General features: G+C 30.6%; 3 protein-coding genes across 13 annotated transcripts in view; 1 reads left to right on the top strand and 2 right to left on the bottom strand.

Annotated features, from left to right (window-relative positions):
• The first annotated feature begins 18 nt into the window (after window positions 1-18).
• LOC146538270 (thioredoxin domain-containing protein-like) lies at window positions 19-4,231 on the top strand. The gene is made up of 6 exons (XM_085186501.1): window positions 19-509; window positions 793-978; window positions 1,648-1,786; window positions 2,373-2,534; window positions 2,940-3,065; window positions 3,476-4,231. Exons 1-6 carry the CDS (start codon window positions 377-379, stop codon window positions 3,684-3,686), a joined length of 957 nt encoding a protein of 318 aa, XP_085042627.1. The 5' UTR covers window positions 19-376; the 3' UTR covers window positions 3,687-4,231.
• Window positions 4,232-4,283: 52 nt separating this feature from the next.
• On the bottom strand, window positions 4,284-6,390 carry LOC146538269 (ELMO domain-containing protein 2-like). Its single transcript, XM_085186502.1, has 2 exons — window positions 5,698-6,390; window positions 4,284-5,622 (listed from the first exon to the last, which is right to left on the bottom strand). Exons 1-2 carry the CDS (start codon window positions 6,214-6,216, stop codon window positions 5,200-5,202), a joined length of 942 nt encoding a protein of 313 aa, XP_085042628.1. The 5' UTR covers window positions 6,217-6,390; the 3' UTR covers window positions 4,284-5,199.
• Window positions 6,391-9,028: 2,638 nt separating this feature from the next.
• The window catches only part of LOC146538268 (glutamate-gated chloride channel-like), a 51,991-nt gene continuing 37,622 nt past the window's right edge, over window positions 9,029-23,397 (bottom strand). For 2 of the 11 annotated variants that reach the window (XM_085186487.1, XM_085186496.1), the window contains 9 exons: window positions 23,181-23,333; window positions 22,410-22,560; window positions 22,045-22,185; window positions 19,971-20,123; window positions 19,192-19,406; window positions 17,974-18,024; window positions 17,387-17,449; window positions 16,818-16,928; window positions 9,029-16,500 (listed from right to left, as the gene is read on the bottom strand). In XM_085186487.1, the coding sequence (XP_085042613.1) occupies window positions 16,369-16,500; window positions 16,818-16,928; window positions 17,387-17,449; window positions 17,974-18,024; window positions 19,192-19,406; window positions 19,971-20,123; window positions 22,045-22,185; window positions 22,410-22,560; window positions 23,181-23,333 (1,170 nt within the window). In that variant the 3' untranslated portion in view covers window positions 9,029-16,368. Of the gene's footprint in view, window positions 16,516-16,817; window positions 16,929-17,386; window positions 17,450-17,973; window positions 18,025-19,191; window positions 19,407-19,970; window positions 20,124-20,341; window positions 20,495-20,980; window positions 21,056-22,044; window positions 22,186-22,409; window positions 22,561-23,180; window positions 23,334-23,397 lie in introns of all 11 variants that reach the window. The other 9 variants (XM_085186486.1, XM_085186494.1, XM_085186485.1 and 6 more) reach the window with 7 other exon arrangements.

Raw genomic sequence — 23,397 nt, 5'->3', positions numbered from 1 at the left:
AAATAACAAAATAAAAAACATTCAAAATTATTTTTATCATTCTGCGGGAAAACAGTTCGCTACATAATCTGTGTAAATGTCATGTAATTTGTGATTGTGACGTTGAAGTCTGAATTTCCAACTTTTAATTTGTAATTACTACTGAAATATAAAGTAACGATATAAGTTTATAGTTTGAATAAACATTAACATGTTGTCTGATATATAAAAATCTATTTAATTTATAGTATTATGTTATGTTTTTCTTATTAAGAGAGAGTGAGCTTATTGACGTTTAAAATTAAATTCATAATATCAACAATAAAATTCATAATATAATAAAACATAGGTTTTATAGTAAAGTATCACTTAACCTTCAAATTAATTAGTTTTTAAGATGCGCTTAGTCTATTATTGGTTTCTTTTAGTATTGTACTTATCAAAAGTACAAAGTCAACTCTTACAAAGTGTAAGTGATGACGAATTACTCCAATTCATTAAAGAAGAAGAGAAACTTATTGTTTTATTTTGTAAGTTTTGTTTATAAAATATTAATTTTCATATGTTTATTATTATTAGACAAACCTTATTTAAAGGTATTTATATTAAAATGATTACCAATTAAAAATTGTACAAATAATATTTTCATAGAATGGTAAACTACACTTCAATTATTGTGGCACAGTTGGGAATTTATATAGTTTATTAAGACAAAGAATATTTCTTAAATTTTATAAGTACTAGTCACATTTTTTCAAAGTCAAATGTATAATAGTGGAGGTATTTTGTGTATTAATCAAATTATTTTTTTAGCTAAGCCAAATTGTGTGATTTGTGATAAGCTTGAAGTAACATTGGATAGCCTGGATGATGATTTTAATAAGCATTTGAATGCAGCTACAGTTAAGGCAGTCAATAGTCATTTAGCAAGACTTTATAGTCCAACTAAAGAACCAGCTGTTGTGTTCTTCAGACATGGTGTACCCTTATTGTATGATGGTAGGTAATAAACATTGTGATAGACTTGTACCTTGTATATTTAAAGAGGTGATTGTGGCATAGCCAACTGAAAAATTAATAGTTGTGAAGTGGTTCTACTCTCACTTGATGAAATGAATTGTTTTCATTTCTTTGCTCTGGTAACAAGATAAAAGTACAATGCTTGACATTATCACACTAGATAGGGCCACATATGTGTAACCTCCTCAGTAGTATGACAATGATGATTAACACCCAATATTAATAATGTATCCCCTATCTCCAGTTAATGTCAATCTTGTATTGTCCGACATGTCTATCCAATCACTAACCTGCATGCCGTCTTCCATCTCTGTCTATTTCAATCTATGGTTGCAATTTATGGATTAGGATTGATTATTAACATTGGGCTTTAAAGTAAGAAGTTACAAGCTTTATTTTTTGAACATTAAATAATTTACCAACAGTTCATAAATTTAAGAATTCTGGAATTCAGTATCTACTATATTTTCAATGCTAGAAATGGTTTCTCTTGTCTGAGATATGTCAAAAAATTGAAATAGAATCTTAAAATTAAATAATAGAGATTGATTATTTAATTTTTAACACAATTAAAGGTTATCTTAAAGTAATTCTTTATTTTTCTGTTTTAAATAACATAATATAATTATAACACTGTTTTATGTTAAGGTGAACCAAATGAAAATGAAGTGTATGGATTTCTGGAAAAAAACCAGTCACCAGCTGTTAAAGAACTCAATGACAAAATATTTGAACATCTAACACAAGCAGCTACTGGGGCTACTACTGGGGATTGGTTTGTCATGTTGTGAGTATTCAATATTTTTTTATCTTGCTTTTCAATGTGTTTATATATTTTTTGTAGCCTCACGCTATTTATTTGCTATACAAAAGAAAGGAAGCAAAGCAAGATAAAATCATAACCCTCCTTTTTGCTATGCCATACTTGTGTTATAAAAGAGTGTTAGAACACTCCCTTCTCTGCATTCTGTTTAAATGCGAGAGTTTGTATGCCAAGTGGCGGAACTCGATACCACAGTGAAAATCTGGGAACCTAGTGTTATGATACTCCTCTTCTCATTAAGACTTCTATTTCTCATTTTCTGCCGATTTTTTGAGACATTGCGTGTTGAGTGGCGGAACTCACTGCCGCCCTTTACCACGTTACCTAACCGAAGATGTGGATATACGCCTTTACAGACGCACGGTTGTGCGTAGTTTGTAGGTTGTGGGTATTATTTTAATTTTCTTGTTCTAAATACGAGATAAGTGCGGTGTTGAGCGGCTCATTGTCCCGGAACAGAGTGTCTTAACACTAGGTTCCCTCTGTTTTCTGTTATATGCGGAATACGGCGTAAAACTAAAAAAAAATATGTCTTATGTTTTTCTTTCAGCTATGGTGCATCATGTGTGGAATGTCAAAGATTACATGCAGTATGGGAGGGTGTTGGCGCAACATTGCGTGGTCGCATCAATGTTGCTAGGATTGATGCTAATTTAGCTGGTTTAAATACCGCCAAACGATTTAAAATCGCTAAACTGCCTGCTTTTCTTTTGTAAGTTCATTTTTAAACTACACTATTTAATGTTTATAATAGCATTAAACTGTTTTTAGCCTGACCTGGTATATAGGCAGAGAACATGTAGTGTTAAGCATTAGGACCCAAGAATTTCCAAAACACTATCAAATTTTGAGTGTTGAGTGGAAAAACTTAACACTGCTCTTTTTCTTGTTATCAGAGAGAAGAAACAACACATAATTAATTATCCCTGAGCGAGAATTGAACCAAAAAAATCCCATAGTGCTTGCATTCATATGCTGTGCAGCTGCACCATTATGTGCTTATAAAAAGCATCATTATGTGCTTATAAAAAGCATCATTATGTGCTTATAAAAAGCATCATTATGTGCTTATAAAAAGTTTAATTCATAAATTTTAATATTCTTCATTATTTTACAGCTTCCGCTTAGGGAAAGTATACAAGTACGATTTGCCAAAAAATGATATAAAGTCATTTGTATCATTTGCTCAGGACTGGTATAAAAATTCTAAAGGTCAAACAGTACCACTTCTTTCGTCACCTTTGTAAGTATTAAGTTACTACGACATTGACTTCTTTTTTTATAACAAACATGGAAAGGCCATTGTGACTTGACAGTTGAGGGTTCGATTCCCTCTTAGGAGAATAAATTATTTTCATATCCCCCCAAACACACCGGGTTGGCAGAGAGAACCTAATGTTCCCCTCTTTCCGCCGAAGCATTGCGTGTTGAGTGGCAGAACTCAAAGCTCCGCTTTGCCTCATCACCAAAGCAAAGAAATGAAAATATAATTGTAAATAAATATTTCATTAACTTGAGTTGGGATCGAACTCACAACTAGTTGATTTTACAGTCGCACTTAGTGCCCCTGCACCACAACTGGCCTCTTTTTTCGTTGATTTATTTAAATTATAAAATATAGGGTAATTAAATGCTGTAATTTTTTTTTTCTAGTGATGAATTGGTTGATTGGTGTGTAGACATTATTAAATATAGTGTGGCACTATCAATGGAGATCTTGGCCCGGTATCCATGGATTTGGCAAATAGGTCTCGCTGGTTTTGGCCTAGTTGCTATTACGGCCCTAATCGCTATCATTAAAGCGGGAAAATCAAAACCGAAACCCAAAAAAGATAAGCAAAACCAAAGCAAGAAAAGCAAATAATTTGTTTTGTTTCATTTATAGTACTTATGATGTTTGTGAAATTATGTATATTATATCCTGCAAACTTTGGCAGGCAATATAAACCGAAAATTTTCCTATATCGACAGCTTAGAGTGTAAAGAGCCTATTAAGGAAGGACAGAGGAAAAAATGTTCTTTTAAAATTATTAGTTAAAAAAGTTTGTACATGCTAAATGTGTGCCTGCCTCTTTCTGTTTAACCGACAATATCATTAATGAGAATAAAGGCTTAAAAACAGTAACTATTTTGTGAAGATTTATATGAATAATATAAAAATATATATTAAATTTGCAGGGTATGCACAATATAATGCATTTTATTCATCCGTCCAAATATATTTAACAAATTTGTTAGCATTTCTATTTTTGTGATGTTTTTTGCATTTTCCCTAAGATACAGATAAAATAAAAGGGCTAATTTAACATAATTGTATATTTTATTAAGTTGCTTATTTCATGACAAATTTTTGTCTTTTAATGGTCTTTTTTATGTTATTATTTTTTAAATAAATACTTATTACTGGCAGCATTAGTTTTATTTAAAATAAATGTTTTTTGGAATAAAATGAAAAAAAAAATTAAACCAATGTGTACATAATATTTTATTTTTAAACATAAATTACAAACACTCTTGTCATGAAAATATTATGCTATTTATGTGATGAGATTAAAAATTAGCTATGTTTTTTTAGTTTGACATTGTATCGTCCATATGGAACTGGAGGTAGAGGCAACTTTATATTAAGGCATTGCTTGGAGAGCTTTTTCGAATTATTGCATGATCAGTGGCAGAACTCAGAACTCGTGCTTTGTCTTGTTACCAGAGAGAGGTAAATAACTCACCCCTTAAGTGGAAATCTAACTCACAACCATAACATTTATAATCAGGTGCTGTGTGACTGTGCTACAAAGGTTTTAAATTGAAATTTTCATGGTACTTGTAGCTCTAATACACAGGTACCATTTTTGTTAACTTTTTACTTAATATTTTAATAAATATGAATTTTAAGAAAAAGCTGTACACTGAAATAGAAAATTATATTATTAATATTATTAATGTGGCTCTATTTTAGCCTTCATTGTGTAATATTGTAAAGTTCGAGACAATAAATCTGAGCTAGGAGAATATAATGCTGAATAAAGCATTGTTTTAGTTTAAAATTAGATTTGTAATGAATATTCAGCCTCCATTTAGTATTTGATATATTCATAAATTTTATTGTATTCTGTCCAACACCAAATATTTATTTACTATATCTTTAATAATTATGAATCCAGGTTATTCAGTTCATTAAAAGTAATGTTAACATTCTCATTACAAACATGTGATGAAATGTGACAAGTAATAAAAGCATAATCATATTAATGTATTATTACCCTAAATACTATGTAAAATTTTCATCTTAAAATCTTGTGTAGTAAAATCTTGTATTTATAAAGCTTGCAAAATGTGCATAAAATACTTATTTAAACACTATATTTGACTAGATATTGTTATACAGTGTCAACTTCAATATTTATTCGAAAAACAGATGCAGGATCAGCTAATTCAGTGCGTATTGCATTTTCAAATTTTTTAAAGATATTTGAGAATTCCATCATATTTTCCGGTTTAGATTCTAGCCATAACTTATCAAACTCATAAAATAAGTAGCAATAAAATTTATGAAATAAATTAATACTAGGCAATTGATGTTTCGCATTAAACATGTAAGTTTTTGCTGAACCATCTTTTAAGAGAAAATATGCCATTGATGTTAAATTGATACCTACAATAGCATAAGTATAACCATACTTAGGGTGCACTGAATGACTCAAAACATGTCTTGATACATCTGGATATTCAGTAGAGAAGTAAAGTAAATTATCCAGACCAAGAAGTCCCATTCCACGAAAATCAGTTTTTGGATCATCACCCTGCAAAAAATAAATAATAATTTTGACAACAGATCATGACTTTATAAGGTTATAGTGAAATAGCATTATATTTACCTGAAAACCAATATATTGCCACTCCTTTGTAATTCTTGCTTCCAGTGGTTTATTAGGTACTAATAAGTCCCACAGTTTCAATAATTTATCTTCATGATCAGAATTATTACTATCATATTGAGTTTTACGTATTTCTTCAATTTCATCTGTAAGTTGCCTGTAACTCCAAATTTGTTGCAGACAGCGTCGAAATGATGGTATAAAGACATCATGGAGCTTGGGGTTAATTTTTTTCACTCTTAAAATAATATTTATAGATGGGTCAAGTATTTCTCGGAAGCTTATGGGAACAAACTTACGTTCTTTTACTACAGCATCTAAAAATGATACAACCTCCTTAACGTCTCGTGTTCTTGACAACATCAAAGATTGTTCGATATTACATGTTCTTTGAGCTCCAGGCCTATCACCATAGCATATTCTTTGGAGTTCACATAGTTGGGTAGTTTTTCTTAAAAACCATTTCACAATTGGTCTTAGATACCAGTGGAGAATTGACCAGAAATTAAAAAGCACCATTTTGTATGTTGATATTGAAATGTCACATAGTTTTATTAGTTAATTTTAGTCTTAAATTTTCATTTTTTAAGTTGTTACTGTTATTCTACAATAAAATTCGATTCAAGGCACAAACTGCATTTAGATTTTAGATTCAACTTGTCACATTCAAAGTGACTTTGATGTTTGAACTTTGAAGAACCGAAAAAAAAAAAAAATCTAACTGTATTGTATTATATGTAATAATAATGCTACATTTTTTTAAATATTATTAACTTTAACATATTTATATAGCTACGTAAATTAACGCTACGTGGATGTTTAAACTTTGAAATGTTATTTAATTAAAATTGTATAAGGTACCATACTACTTCCATACAATTTACTTCACTTTATTTGTATAGATTATGAAGTTTAATTATTTTATGGCTCTGAATTTCTTAAATTAAAAATAGCGCAATTACGTTGAAACAATTGTCAGTGAATAGCATCGTCTCTGAAAAAAAAATACTAAAGAAAAAGTTATTTATATTTAATCTTTTTGTTGTTAAAATAGGATAAATTATAATGGAAGCTCTTCTAAAATTGTAATTTTTAACCAAAAAATACGTCTTAAAAACCAGGTGTATAGTTGAAATTTTGATGTGATATATAGGCTTGGACATTATATGCGTGTATAAGTGCGGCGTTAAGTTCTGCCACGCAACACGCAGTGCCTCCAAAATTCGGCGGAAAATGGAGAATAGAGTGTCTTAACTCTTAACAACCTTCCTTCCTATAGATCAACAACAAATGCTTTTGTTACTTAAACGATCATTTATGGTATACTTACTGTGCTAGATTTTATAATAAAACACCTTCTAATATTACCGATGTATCTGAGCGTACTATTCCATAAATCAGTACATCGAGGATAAAAACGCCTGGCATATGACTCCGTCCTGCACGGTGGACGTAGGCCCGGGGCGGTGTCGTTGAATGAGGCCCCTTTATCATCATGAGCTAGTTCACACGCTATAGTAATATTAGTTCCGCGTATAAAATAAAATAGACTGAGATCCTAGGAGCCCAGTAGACCTACGTCATTTTAGTAAAGCTGAAATTTCGAAGATTACTAGTCTAATAAGTAGGTAAGAGTGTATGCGTACTTCCTAACTTGAAAGTGAGGCCGTTTCAAAGATAGCGCCAATTTAAGGTACACGCTCACCTACGTTAAAGTAAACACGCTCGTATTTAAATATATTTTTGATTATTATAACCCTGGTGTAACCCTTTACGTAGGCTTTACTCTTGCCAGACGTCCTAAAGATTGTTTAATATTGGGATAAAATACGTATACTTCTTCTACTTCTTGGCAATAATCCCGTGCTGAGGGTTCTTTTGGAAGAACGTATTCGCGACGGCCAGATCACACGCAATATAGGTTCTCAGAATATTTTCTCCCTCTATATTACGAAGTCCGTATCTAAATCCTCCGTGAACATGTTCATACGGCTCAGCAGCCTTACTGACTGTTCAAGTCTTCCCCAACAACAAACAACCATTTCGGTAGACGGTATAGCAGGTAGAACCTCTTCATTCTGCTTTCAGAATGACTCTTTTTTGGACACGCTACAGCCGGCCTGCGGCGCGTAGGCACTGATTTAATTGTAATTACGCCTTCAATCAGCACCCTTATATGCATCAATACATATAATACAATCAGTTCTAAAGCTCTTCAGAAAGAACTACTGCCACACAATTTTTACCTGAGGGTGATCCGGTGTATATAAGGCGATAACCCTGTCCATTATTGCGAGGCTTATTGCCCTTCCAGCAAGCTTCCTGGAGGACAGCACACTGGACCCGAAGTCTTATAAGTACATCTGCGAGTTCTCTGCATCGTCCGGTTAGAGAGCCAATATTCCACGTTGCAAAGCGGAGTTTCTGTCTGGGTACTAGCGTTTTAAGCAGTGTTCGTACTTGACACGTTGTTGCGTTCCATATTAGCGGCGGATGGCGGTTTTTAAATGGAGCAACTGCCATTTGACTTCCAAAACCACTTTGAAAAATTACACTATAATTTTACATATATTATTTATGGTCTATTTTAAGACCCCTTATAAGCACTCAAACCAATCTGATGGCTCAATCATCCTTCCAGATCAAAATGTACCTTTATTTTGCGCTACTTCTGGAAGGGCCCCACTTTCAGGTTAGTGAGTACGCAAACTTTTATAAAATGACGTCGGTCTGGAGGCCCTAGGAACTTGAAGTAAAAAACTACGAAACTGGAACCACATGCAAATTAAATGGACATTAGAAAGATAAAAGAAATTTAATTAATATAATGTAAGCTACCGGTACAGGCTGCACTAATCCCTGTACTTATTTGTTTATTGGAGGCCCCCTCCAACCTCAAACTTCCTCTTAAGTAGATACTATGCGTTTTTTTCAAGGGCTTATTTAGGATTTCATCAAGGGAATTTGCACCATTTGGAGGCCCCCCTGGACCCGAGGCCCGGGGCGGACCGCCCCCGTCGCCCCCCCCTTAGTCCGCCACTGCCCCCCGGCCACCTTGATTCTTGATCAAGAGTCTCTTAGTCTTAATTTGTGCCATAATTTTGTTAAACTTTGTGTAATGATGACTATTCATAAGTGCCTGTAACGGTTTACATGAATAAAAATATTTTGAATTTGAAACTCGTGTATAGTAATGAAACTTTGAGCACAGATATTTGAGTAGCAAGAATTTTTTTAATTTTATGTCTTCTTTGCAGATTTTTATTTTTTTTCAACACAACCAGCCGCTAGTTATTTAATGAAATTACCAGTTAAAATAAAACGAATTAAGTTTGAAATTGTGTTTTAATTACTTTGAAAATTGTAATCATAAATACTATATTAAAATTATTTACAATGCAACGTACAATTTGACATCCAGTCATCATTTATTTACACAAGGCGATGCGTGAATTGCAAATTTTGTTTAATATTAGATACATATTATTGTAAGTAGGTAGTTACCGATCAATACAATATTATAATGCTTAAAAAAATACTAATCTTGATGTATCACATAATGCAAAGTGAACTATTAGGTATATTATAACATATTTTTAGATTTTTAAAATGTTACAGCCTTTACATATGATTTTAAATATAATTACAATACAATAAGCACTTTTTACTACCAAAACAAAACAATTTTGCTTATAAAAAAATATGTGTGCACACATTTATTATTATGTATATTTAATTTAATGAACAAATCTGCATATACTATAAAAAATATTTGAAATATTTGAAGAATCATTATGGCATGCTGGAAATATTTAAGCTACACTTTTAAAGAAAATATACTCACAGTAGATGAAGTTAGGTATTTCGCTCTTTACCCATTGGGTATATGGGTTGGCCTATAAAGGGCCACGCATCGGTCGTATTTATCTCACTAATGTCTTTTCGTGCAACTTAATCCTAATTTACTAACCTATTTACTTACATAATATTCACGTCATTAACAGAAAATTTAGAAAGTATTTCAATTATACATTTTTAAAATTAAAATCTAACGCTCGCATACACTTTAATATTTATTTATTGCCTAAAAGTTCAGAGTAACATTTATTTTTGTTAAGTTAAAAATTAATTTAACTCAATAGCGGTAACGAAAAAATTACGTTGTTCATGTGGAATCTTAAGGGAAATGAGAATTGTAGAGACGGTTGAAGTACACCGTACATAGTAAGAATTCACTCACAGAACTCAACGGGAACCAGCTTGGATTTAGTGGACGGAATTTTATTAAAATTTCACAAAAATGCTTGACAATGTTGATTTGCCTACTTATACATTAAAGCAGCATAACCAATTAAGTAGACTACTCTGGTCTTTCAGGCATTTCAATCTAATAGGAAATTAGAAAAGTTGTTGATTTTGAACACTTTTTATAGAGTACAGTATTAGGCGTAGCTAGTGAAAATTAAATTATTTTGTTGTTTTAGCTTTGCTAAATGCGACTATAATTAGTGCACCAATCTATTGAACACTAAAAGAGACTTTTAATAAAAAGAACTTTGTGTTATTTATTGATAACATAGCTCGCCGCCACTATTTACTTGTGGTTTTGCTTCTTTTCTAAAACTTTTTCATTCTTGTATAATATTTCATCAGTAATGTATTGTAATAATTGAAAATGCCTATTTATTTTATCAAGTGCCTTATGCACTTTGACAAGTACTTATATTTCAACAACTTTTCCAACTTAAGGTAGCAACATATCGGGAGCCATTCGCTAGATTTAGTGACTACTTGAATTATTGTTTCCAAATTACAGCATTCACTTATATCTATTTGAAGTAGATTGAAAATGTATGGTAACATACCTACTTAACTCTTAAATAAAGCGATTTAAACGTTTATATTATATATTTGGGCAAAGCATCACCTCTAAATTTGTATATGAAAATGCACCTTTACTTCAGAATGGTGATTATCTTTAATTATTATGACTAGGGCTAGGCAATGCTTTCTGCGCATCTCTACATTACAACTATCTTCAATTAAACCTACAAAGTGAACTTAGCTAATGAGAATTAGGTGTTTTTGAATTGTAATATGACTTAAGCCTTCCTTCCTTGTGTTCTATTCAGTTAGTTTACCCACCTGTTTTCAAACACTGTCTGTATGTTTATAATAATGATTCGTTTATGTATTTGTTTAATTTGTACAATAGATCTGCATTAAAAAATATATTTTTGTGGCGAGGATGATATTTTTTCTGCCTAATATTGTATATATATACCGACTTATTAATAATATTAAATATTGAATATATAACAAGAAAAAGCTATAGGAGCAACTTCATGATTTCAATCATTTTACAAAATTGGGCAGTAACAGTAGTTTATTATATTTTTTTAAATATTCCAGAATATGATTTAGGTGCCCATCACGCAGTAGACCAGATGCATTGAGTTCCTTTAAAGCTCTTATAAAATAATTAATATTTTTGTACACGGAAATTAATATACAATGTGCACATAATACACAGTGTGGAAGAGGCAGCGCTTCTTTTACTGAAACTGCATATAGGGTAAAATATTTCAAAGAAATGAATCAAGGTACCTCAACAGTTTGGACGTCGGATTTTTTTCTCATTTCACGATTTTTATCCATACCTGTATTTCGTGTGACACACACATACGTGTGCGACGTTGCCGCTTTGACAGGTAAATGTGTGCGTTTACAAATGGCGTTTTATTTTAAAACGATAATTTTATTGTTTATTTTGTTTCAAAAAATAACTTACATTTTTGGGAATTATTTATTTTCTGAATTATATTAGGTTTTTATAGAGTAATTAAAACTGTGGTTTCATTTAAATTGGTGCTGACAATTCCACCCGTATATAAATAAAAAAAATCAATACTTAAATATTATTTAGAACTATTACACTGTCTTTACAATATATATATATATATATATATATATATATATATATATATATATATATACTTTTTATTAAGTTATCTATATCAATTCTACTTGCACATCATGTTTTATATTTAAAAAAAAATGAATGTCAAAACTATATATTTACCTACTACACTTTAATATTGTTATTTAATGGTAAGTGGGTGATCATTGTTTAAATTATAATATAATTTTCATTATTTTAACAATATATTCATTAAATATTTAATAATGTTAATATCAAGCATAAACAATGTTAAAAGTTGGAAAATTTAACAATATATATATTTGAGATAACGCCTGAATATAATCTTACATAGTTTTAACAGAATATAGCGTAAATTTATATTTTTGTTTCTTATAAAGCGAATGATATGTTATTTTATCTTATATTATTTAACAGTAGATAGAAATTGCGAATTAAAATATATCACTTTGAAAATTTTTATAAAATTGGGGAATGGTACAATTTAAGAAGGTAAGGATTTGTATAGATTATATATTAATCTGTAATAGTATAGATCATTTTGAGGATATAATAGAAATAATTTTTTTAATGGCGATTTATATTATATTTTTTTGCATTGATTCTGATTTCAAGTTGTAATATTTAAAAGCCAGATGGCTTTTAAATATTTTTAACTATTTGATTTAAGTATAAGCTATTAAAGGAGTCAAAAATAACACATATATAAGTACACAGACTGTAAATATTCAAAAGTTTAATGAACATCAATTACGGGACGGCGTAGAGATTGAAAGAATTTTATTCTTTTTCTCTCAAGTAAGACACGATTTCGCATGTGTAAGCCAAACTGAAATAAATATATTTATATTGTATAATGTATATGACAACATACATTATACATCTTTACTATTATAAATAGTTCAGGGGTAATTAAGGTTTTTTATTTTGTATGGCACTGGAAAAACGAACAAGACGTAAAGAATATGCATATGTATAAATGTTAAAATGGAGCAAAAATAATTATCAATAATTTACTTAATTGCTTCTTCGAGTGTTCATCCGATCAAGTCTACCTACAGTTTTATTACGTCGAATCAAAATCCTGAGCTCAAATAATATTTAGGTAACAAGTAAATCAAAAAGTAACCTACATAAATTTCTGGCGTAAAAGTGAATCGCGCCATTGAAATATTCTTAACGCTTATATATTAAAACTAAACTTGTTAATTGTTAGCAGTTCCAAAAAACAAGCTAGTCTAGTATTGATATATAGGTATATAATCTAACTAAAAAATATATAAATGCCTCCATTTTCTATGAATTTCATTTTATATCATTGTGCATTATAATATTTTCCAAAATCTCATTCGTTTTTTTCTCTATTATCTGCCTTTTTTACCATGAAGAAAATTAGAGGGAAAACGAAGATATTAAAAGATTTATTAGTTCTACCTTAAATAAATTTTATATAAGCATTTACACATTTTTCATGTCTTACTTGTATTAGGAAAATTTTATAACTATATATATAATTTTGAAATGCGCTCACTTTATACTGGGTTAAAATTAAAATATTGGCTTTAATTGTATTCATTCGTTACTTTTATTACATACGGCGACTTTTAAATAGCTATCCCTCATCGAATCATATTAAATAGCCGTGCCCTATAATATATTAAATAGATAAACAAACAAATAGACAAGTTTAGACGATAAACATATAAAAATTAACTTCATAATACTATACACTTTAATTTACAATATTCAAGCACAGCCAAAACGGGTTCTTATGATAATAATATACGATTTAACTATACATACTATATTTAGATAAGGTGTATATTACCAAAACTTGACTCGTTGGTCCGCTTTTTAACAAGCAAAAGGCATAAAATCGTTGACACTAATGTGGTTGAACATAACGTTCTAATGGAATAATAAGCTTAGGATCTATGAAAAACTATATAAAATGGACAAATTTAGGATACCACGCTTTTATCAATATAATATGAAGCATGAAAGCTTTCTATTTAAAAGATTGTTTATTTTCCACGTCAAACAATTTTCCAAAACTTAATACGTAATATATAAATTGCTAGATTTGAATTTTTTTGTTCTTTGATCTAAAATAATGTTTTTTTTTTTAAAAAACTTCCGAAGTCGACAACTGAACTTCGAGCGTAACTTGCGCACACAGCTTCGTTTTTATATTAAACTACTACTTTAATTTTAGACTTAGACTTTTTACTCGTTATATTGTAATATTTGCCGCGTTTCTCGTATATCTACATCGCATCCAACTACTATAACAACATAATCATTAAATAGTTCTGTTCATCGAATGCCTTAAGAGTTACTAAGCTGTAAAGCCGTAAGACATATGCCATTCATTTATATGAAAGGACCACGTGAAAATAGAAAAAATATAGCTACATATTATAATATCTATGTTGATTTTCAAGTTTTTAAAAGTAATAAGTGTGTAAGTAATCTGTAGAAAAAATTGTTATAAAACATAATATTTAATTGTGTCTCAAAATAAAATTAACAACTGTAGAATATTATTTTCACTTTTGATGGATTAACATAGCTACAATATTAGGCAATTTATGTTCTGGCCCAAGATCTTAAGCTCCCCAGAGTTTTTTTTAAAATGAAATATATCAGATTATATAGCGATCGCGTATTACATAATTTGGTTTGATGGCTAATTACTGGTAAAATTAATTTTAGAAATTGGATTTAATGTTAATTTTATACAGTATTTTCTAAAACATAGGTCAAAATTAACACTAAGAAGAATATAAGAAAGTTAGCACTGTTTTCAGTTTTAGTTGTTCGTATCTGTAAAATGGACGTGGGGTGTATGGATACACCTTAATCAACTATATACTTGATCTAATTGAGTTTATTATCTGTAGTTGATTGACGGGTTACACTCAATGTTTCTTAATTAGTACGAATGCTACTTACCTAATCAAAAAAAAGATGTTCGAAAAATAATTTCTGGGGGAGCCTCGGACCCTAAGCTTTTCTTTTATTTAGAAATGTTCAGCTTATGAGCGTAACTATAACTTAAAAATTATAAATACTTATTAAAACTAATGAATATAATTCAAAAGTATGCAAATTATGTACTAATAAGTATTTAATTAAGCTTATTTGAACATAGCGAATGCTTCACAATTCAAAATTTATCTACTTTTAAGTAACATATTATGTTCTGAAGTTATAAATTGTAATTTCAAGGACTTTAACGTTATTTATATTTTTAATGTAACATAATTAAATGACGATCAAAACAAATTGGTCACACCTCTTTGGTCATATCAAAAACGCAAATGGCGGTAATTATAAAAATGTAATTTTCCAAGGCACACTTATATCTATTTTTTTTTCTATAATTAAGCCTTTTGAGCTTATGGCGCTTCACAAGTCACAGCATCACAATCACATGTGAATTATATGATAATTTATTATTAAAGTGAACATCAGTGCATAACATAATTGAACGTTACCCACTCACTATCGTGTTATGTTAAGCTTAAATTACGTATTGATAATTCTTTTGTATTTACAATATACCTATTTTTATTCTAATCAGGCAAAAAATGAATATATGAATCGAACAATAGAAGGCATGTTCATGGTATTATACCAAATATTTTTATATTTAGGTATCTAAAACACGAAATCGCTGTGATTTTTAGGGTAATGACTAAATCTATAAAAATAACTACTTATTTGAGCTTTATTATCTACAACTAACTTTGGTTAAATTTAATCAATCTCAAATCAACAAATACACAGCAATAAATACTAGCGTGACATGTATTGTACTTGTAAAAGACTAAATAATGGTAGTATCACAACAAATGTGGATGTGGTTTAAAACAATGAATATATAAATATATTATACTTAATATTTTTTTTAAATAATCATTATTGGACTGTAGAAAGATTGAAATAGATTCGTTTAACTGACACGACGCTAACGTAAATAAGCTAACTTAAGTAACGCCATAGATATTTTTTTCAAGACAAACCAAAACTCTAAAATTAACTAGGTATGTGAATTGTTCCCACTTTGATAAGTTTAAAAATCTGTCCCAATCAAAACATACTAGGTCTTAGAATGCTTTTAGAATCTATTTGAAGTCAAAATTATAATTACTGTAGACTGCTATACGTTGAATTTTTAATAGACATACCTGATCTCTAATACGGAGGATATCTGATGCTTTTCAGTTAATAAAGATAATTAAAATTATTATTAATTAATTTTAATACATTTTTTTCAATTTCATATTTAAGTTAATTTTAATTTAGTCTCCAAACAGTGTATAGTAACTATAACGCTTTAATAATAAGCTGTTTAACAATAACAAACAAAAGTTTAGTTTTCAATACATATACTTATAACTATTTTTCACTTATTTATAAAAGGAAAGTTAAATCACAATTCCTAAGTTGTATTGAATTAATCAATAATATTTGTTCACAGTGGATTTATCTAATAAAGCTTTGATATACATATATGATGTAGAAATACGAAGCGGCATCATTGTCCATTTCTTATAGGAAATCCTAAAGGAGTCTGACTCTTTAAAGTTTACATACCTAGTCAAAAAAAATATATAGAAAAAGGTGATATATTACGAAAAATATTTGAAGCTACGCGAGGACTTTTTCAGTGATAATAGAAATATAGTACCCAAACGCGAAGCTTGAAGCGCGCTGATTGATGATTAAGAAAAGGCCTTGTAGTGTATGAAGAAGAAGATAAGAAACACAGCGTAGGCAGTGGGGAATGTGATTCGGGCGATCACGTCGATTGTCTTCGCGACTCGGATCGGATGCGGCGGCTCCTTTTTACGGACCTGGACGAAACATGGCTGAAAATAATTTTGCAAATGAATGATGATGGCGAACCAAAAATACATACTACGTTTTGACACTAATAACAAAAAGCAATGAAGAAAATAAATTGTGTAGATAAATGTGAAAACACCATTCTATACCAAAATTAGTTGTTGTTCAGGTGAAATAACATAAAAATAAAAATAACTTAATAAATTCCTGCATTTTGCTGTAAAACAGCTTTTATTGTAAAGAATATTTACGAGTTTTAGTGTAAGGTAGGTGTAAATAAGTAACATTAAATATTTATTGTGTAGGTAAAACGTGTGTATGTTACCTCTGAAACACCACCATTATTAGTGGTGTGGGTACACGCGCCCGGCGCTCCCGCGCACGTCGTACACGTCACCAAATCGGCAGCCCCTGTCGACTCCCGCTTTTTATCACCCTGCAGCCAATTGTTTATATAAATCATTCGCAAAATATTGGCTACAATAGGAAAATTATTGTTATAAGAAAAATCACTAAATCTATTCCTCTACTAACAGTGTTGGATTTTATGATTCAGCTGTAGTTAGTTGTTATATTTTTCTTTCTTTAACAGTTACTTTATTTTCGATTGCAAATATCATTATGTACCTAATAATAATCGAATCCATCACTATTGCTTGCTAGCTACGGAAACACTAAGGTACTTATATGTATGAAAGTATTTTATGATTTGGAATGACATTATGAAGGATTTGTTAATGCTTTGGTACAAACTCTACAAAACTAATGGCTACTTACAGGCTGTAGCGATCCGAAGTGGCATTAAAAAAAAAGTATGCGTTAGATTTCGTGATATCATATCTGAGATGGTATGGTGTTTGACGAAATGTATTTGGACGTTGTGACATCACTTACAGCACCGCTAGACTCCGGCTGGGGCGTTTCTGACTTTGCCCAATTGAGGAATGCCATCGCCTCCTACGCGGATGAATATTATTATTTACTTTAGCCGAAGCATCAGATGTGGTTTGTATTCGTGATCGCATAAGCTGCACAATGTTACTGATTTACTGATGTCTACTAACAAAGCGTCGGCTGCAAATTTGCGTACATTTACGTTACGCTCCCATCTATTGGGCGCCACAGTATTTTGTAATGCGTTCCTTAGGCGTATTTCCCTTCTTTTACTCAATTAATACAAATTATAAAGTACATACGAATTAGCTAAATACGTTTTAAATGCTACACCTATATAAAACAGTGTATGCTCTATAATATATAATTCTACTTAGCTTACCTATGCTTATTAATTATTTGTGAATTTAAAATCTGCTGTCTACGCATGCGTTTTAGATGATTCTGTGCTGTGATTGCAATGGTGTCCTACACTGTTATATTTCTTAGTATTTTTTTTAATCAGCTATCTCTAATTAAGGATCGTTATAAGAAATATAACAGTTTCGTTTCAGGAATGTGCCAGTGATAACGGCGAATGTTCTTACCAAAGGGCTGGCCAGTATAATGCCAATTCTGCTGAGAACTGCGGGCAGTCGCTGTGAACACATTATACAGAGATATCGTTCACTTGTGACAGATGGTCTACTGGAGTGCATCGGTGAACATAGACTAGATTGGTGTGGCCACACTTTACACGCTAATTTATCAATTTTTTTACAAATACTTAAATTATTATTATCATTATATTAATTTGAAATATCTACTAAATCTTTGCAATGTTTTCTTTATAATCTGATGCTCCATGAAAACGAGAAAATAATATGACAGGATCAATTATGGCCACACAAAATAGTCCTTATATTTTGGTGTAGAAATGATAAAGAAAATTCTACGTAGTTTTTTGAATAATAAAGGATAACATGCAAATAGGAATCGTAAATCATGCTTAATGAAAATTAAAACATAAAAAGATGGTTATTGAAACATGCTTGTATAGTAAAGTGGTAATGAAAGAAAACATTGCAAAGAGTAAGAATAGAAAATAATAGAAAATTTATTTATTTAAACAAATAAATTTAATATTTCAAAAATGTGACGTACAATAAGTAAAATATTAATTACAATTATTAATAATGGAAGGTAGAATAGTATTATTTTTTTCGTGTAATAGGTAGACTTTTATAAAATAAAGGGAACATTTTTTTAAAACGTATGTAATATTCAAACCAAATAAAATCTGAGAGATAGAATAAGGGATATTTTAGATACTCATATAGATACATCACCCAATAATAATTTAAAATTTAAAAATTAACATGAATAACGCTCCTCTTTTTATATTAGGCAAATTATATTTATAATTTGCATCTTATTTACAGATAAATAAAATAAAATAGGTATGTTTAAAAATTAAATTCATTGATGTCATGGTTTATTTACTAACGTAGGTACTCTATCTGTAACGGTCACCATATTAGGCGTCAAAAATTAACAGAAACTAAATAGAGACTTAAATAGAAACTAAATTCTAAATTTAATTTCTACAACAACAAAATCTGCTTTTTTTGAATTTTAAGCAACAAAATTACACAAATCACAGAAATATAACATTTTAATAAATGTGTATCAATTAATTAATTCTAGACGAATTAATAATTAACATTTAATTTCGCTGTTAGGTGCAATCACAGGGAAGCATTGCTATAATCCACGTCCACACATTATCAAACATGTATCCCTGTGTTACCGGGTGCGTAACTCACCTGCGTTACCGGGTTTTCCCCTGGTCGGTACACTACGTTGTGTAGAGGGCGCTTTCTACCCACGTAGTTGACGCATACGAACTCCAGCAGCGAGGCGTATATGAAACACATGCACACCCCGTCCCATACGTTCATAGCCGTTAAGTTTGAAACGACGGGCAAAGTGGAACGGAATCCGTTGGACGTTGTGAAGAAGTTCAACATAGTCGTTACACCTGTTCGAGAAGACCATATTATATTCGGGCATTGATTTATATATGAACATGCCAGCGGAGTTGCGTTTTTTATTTATTATTGTTTAAGAATGAGAAATGAATGATGCATTTTTAGTTTCAAAGCTTTTGTGACTTGAGCGGCCAAGCAAAGCTGCTATTAAGTATAATTTGTATACGTTTAAGTATACGATACTTGTTTATGCCGGATGTTCATATTTTATTAGAAAAATTTAAAACTATCGAACTTCTATATTAGTTAGGTGCTATTATAATGCCTTGAGTGCAATACTAAATTGCCAAAATTAAATAAAATAATTTTCAAATACTACTTGTACTACTGAACTACTAAAGTTAGAAATTGAACGTGCATTGTGCATAGTAGTTTAATTTCTTTCAAAATATAAGAAATCGAAAGAATTTTCTACATATCCACTTACGCAATGATTATGATGTTTATTTGTGAATAACGCCTCGAGAATTAACACAACAATTAGTGTTATAAGTAAATACGACGTAGCTCTACTGTGTTTAATCATTTATAAATAAAATAATTTAAAAACTAACCTATCATAACTCTAGCAGGCACTGCATTCCATTCCAACCAAAAAGTAATAAAAGATGATGTCACCAAAATGATCCCCGGAATGAAAACGGTGGTGAAGTAAAATGATCTATCTCGCGTGAAGATGAGATCCACTTTGAGGCAGCTGTAATTACCTAAAATATCAAGCATATTCTAAACATAAATCATAATAAACAAAGCGATTGTGAAAGATGATTCGTCGGCGTACACTTGAAATCTACATTGCCAACGTTAAGCGACAGTAACCTGCAAAGAAGAATGTTAGCGTGTTATTGACAGCCGCAGCCACATCTACGAAGAGAGAGATGCAAGATGCAAGACCGAGAACATTCCATTCGCCAGCCAATTTTACCTATCATGGAACGAGCTGGAACTGCGTTCCATTCCAGCCAAAATGTGATGAAAGAAGAGGTCACCAGGATTATGCCAGGGATAAATACTGTGGTAAAGTAGAATGCTCGGTCTCTCGTAAAAATAAGGTCCACCTTTAGACAGCTGTAGTTCCCTGTGAAGTTAATATTACTCGTAACGATTGAACGTCATACAACACGCGCTAGCTCGCAGGTGTCGTGTTGTAATCGGTCGCACAGTGAGATAGACGGTTAGGATACATTGGACATATTCCAAATAACTCTATTCAGTGGCCTTGTAATTATTTACAATTACGACTTTCATTACTTCTATACTACGGTCCCATATGCAGGAGTAATGCGTGTTGTGTACCAGTGTTCCAGCGTTGTGTTACGACAGTTCAATCAGCAAATCGACTAACCTCTATCACGTGCATCCAAACAGTTACGTGCAAAAGTAACACAAATTATAAGTAAATGTTCGATGATAGTGAGTGATGGAGTTACGAGCTTATGTTCGTTAAACGTTTCCCTTTCGTATGACACAACAACGCAATTACTCACACATAAGCGGAGAATACGGTATAAATACGACAACACCGGGACGGTCAGTCATCCAGTTCAACTCAAGAGGTAGGTACCTTGCTCCTCAAAGCGTCTCTGGCAAAGATTACATGTCAGCTCTTCATCGTCCTCGTAAAGTGAAATACCATCAGCTGCTTGCAAAGACGTGAATAAATTCTTACTCTCTACATTTAAATTTTATTATTTAATATGATATTTTAAAATTACAAACGGAAGCTGTTACCGTACAACTAATGCAAAATGTGTGTTAGAAACCAATAAAAAATGAACATGCCACATCTACGACTAGCTACTCCCAATCAAGTCTACCATATACGTCTTCAGTTTATATATCTAACATATAATAAAAGCTTTATTTATAATATATTATATAACTAATATATTCTAAGTACAATTTTGTAACTAGACAGCACGAAAAACTTAAAAGTATGTTTCGGTAAACCAAGACCAAGCTGAAAAGAGTTAATTAGAATTTGGTTTTATCAATTATAGGATTGTGCTCTTAACAAAATAATGTAAGTTGGGATTACTAAGCTACATAAATATACAGGGAGTCACGAAACTAGGTGTTGTAAGAAAAATTAAAAGAATTTGACGAAAATAAATCAAATGTAGGGATTTAAATAAAACCAACGTTTAAAATAAAATCATCATTTGAAAATTGATATAATTATTTTGTTGGTAGCATTCGGAAACGGTAGAGACAGGTGTATCTATCTGGAAAATATCACTTACATATACAATAATAAGACTGAGAGACTATTAAAATAGTCTTTTCAATATATTAAACACCATTAGCATTGTATAAACTCTTAAAGTACCACATTATACATATATTTAAGGCGTATGTATTTCTAAAATTATTATGAAGAATTCCCGCAGTATCTGTAACCAAATCATATTCAGAAGAAAATATACACAATAAGAGTAGTTGGTTTTAATGCCCTTTATTCTTTATTACTTTTTTATTAATATATACACACATAAATTAGCTTAAATTAATTTTGGAAACCTATATATATTAATTAAGATTACCCATTTTCATGGACACCCTGTATACGCATTAATTTGTCAGTAATGTCATAGGAAGCGATTAAATATAAAGTGAACGGTCCATTACCTCTCCAGCTTGCTTTGATGGGACAGGGTATTGTCTGGTTCTGAATGAGATACGCGTTGAGGGTTGTCAGCGATGGTGACTTCCTCAATGTGTCTTCGTCATTCTTCCAAACGTAGGTTATAGCTGATTGCTCATATGATACTAGAAATTACGGATTTTATTAAACGATGATAGCGTTAAATAATTTGTTTATGTAAAAAATGATTAAATAAATATCTAATTGATTTGTTTGAGAACAACTATGTTTAATGATAAAAAAAAGTAATAATTTTAATAATTAAAATGTTCATAAAAATAATATGTGACTGTCATATAAAGTAACATATTATAGTTTAATATCATTCACTCTATAAAACATTACTCACTACTCTCTAACGCAAATGAACACAATGGGTCATCAAAAGGGAAGATGTTCAGCCGTCCCTGACAGGACAGAATGAGATGACGCCGCATTAAATAGTTGATTGTGCCATTCCTGTATATGCGTAACGCGAAATGCATGGGTATTATCGGATCCTGAAATGTTATAATGATATATTATTAAATATTCTATTAAAATTCTATATCAACAGCTAAATATTTACAGTTTTTTTTTGTAATAGCCGCTAAATTTGAATTAACTACTTATACTAAATAAGCCACTTTTTTAGCTGTCATTCTTTGTATTTATTATATAGACTAATAAGTATAAATAAAAATGCTTAAGCTTATTTGTACTACGCATGTTAAATTAATCGATAATATTATTTAAAACGTCTCGTCTGAATTTTTGAAAAGGCTAAGATCTCAAGTTCTTAATTTTCATGTAAGTAGGTCGTATAATGTATAACGTTATTATTTATACAATAGCATTGTAAAATATAACTTATAAATATTTTTTGTTACAAATAAAACAAATCTTACACTTTTGTGCTGACAAATATTGAATTCATTGTTATCGTAACAGCTATGTACCTATAACCAAGTCATTAAAATATAAAATGTTATGATTTATTGAACAAAAATACGGATCATAAAGCATTTATCATGATAGCTCTAAAATAATATTATCATTTTGTACTAAACTCATTGCAGCTAGTGTAACAATATTTCTATAATCTATTTTAATCATTTATTAAGTTAAAAATATAACTAACTTTGAAATCTCCATGCATTATGAAGTACGTGTCGGGTAGCCAGATATCCTCGTGATGATGAATGGCATTAAGATATTCGTAATGCGACTGATTAGAATATCGAAGTCGAGGATCGTACCATTGCTGCTGCAGAAGAAACTCAACTTCGTATTTCTGAAATTTTAACAAAAAAAATATTTAATAATAGAAAAAGTATATAATAGCAACACAAGCGTAA

This window comes from Heliconius melpomene, chromosome 6 (genome assembly GCF_056956725.1).
Source record: "Heliconius melpomene rosina isolate 202511_hmr_F chromosome 6, ASM5695672v1, whole genome shotgun sequence".
Taxonomy (NCBI): Eukaryota; Metazoa; Arthropoda; class Insecta; order Lepidoptera; family Nymphalidae; genus Heliconius; species Heliconius melpomene.
The sequence above is the reverse complement of the archived record's forward strand: the minus strand, read 5'-3'. Positions and strand labels throughout refer to the sequence as shown.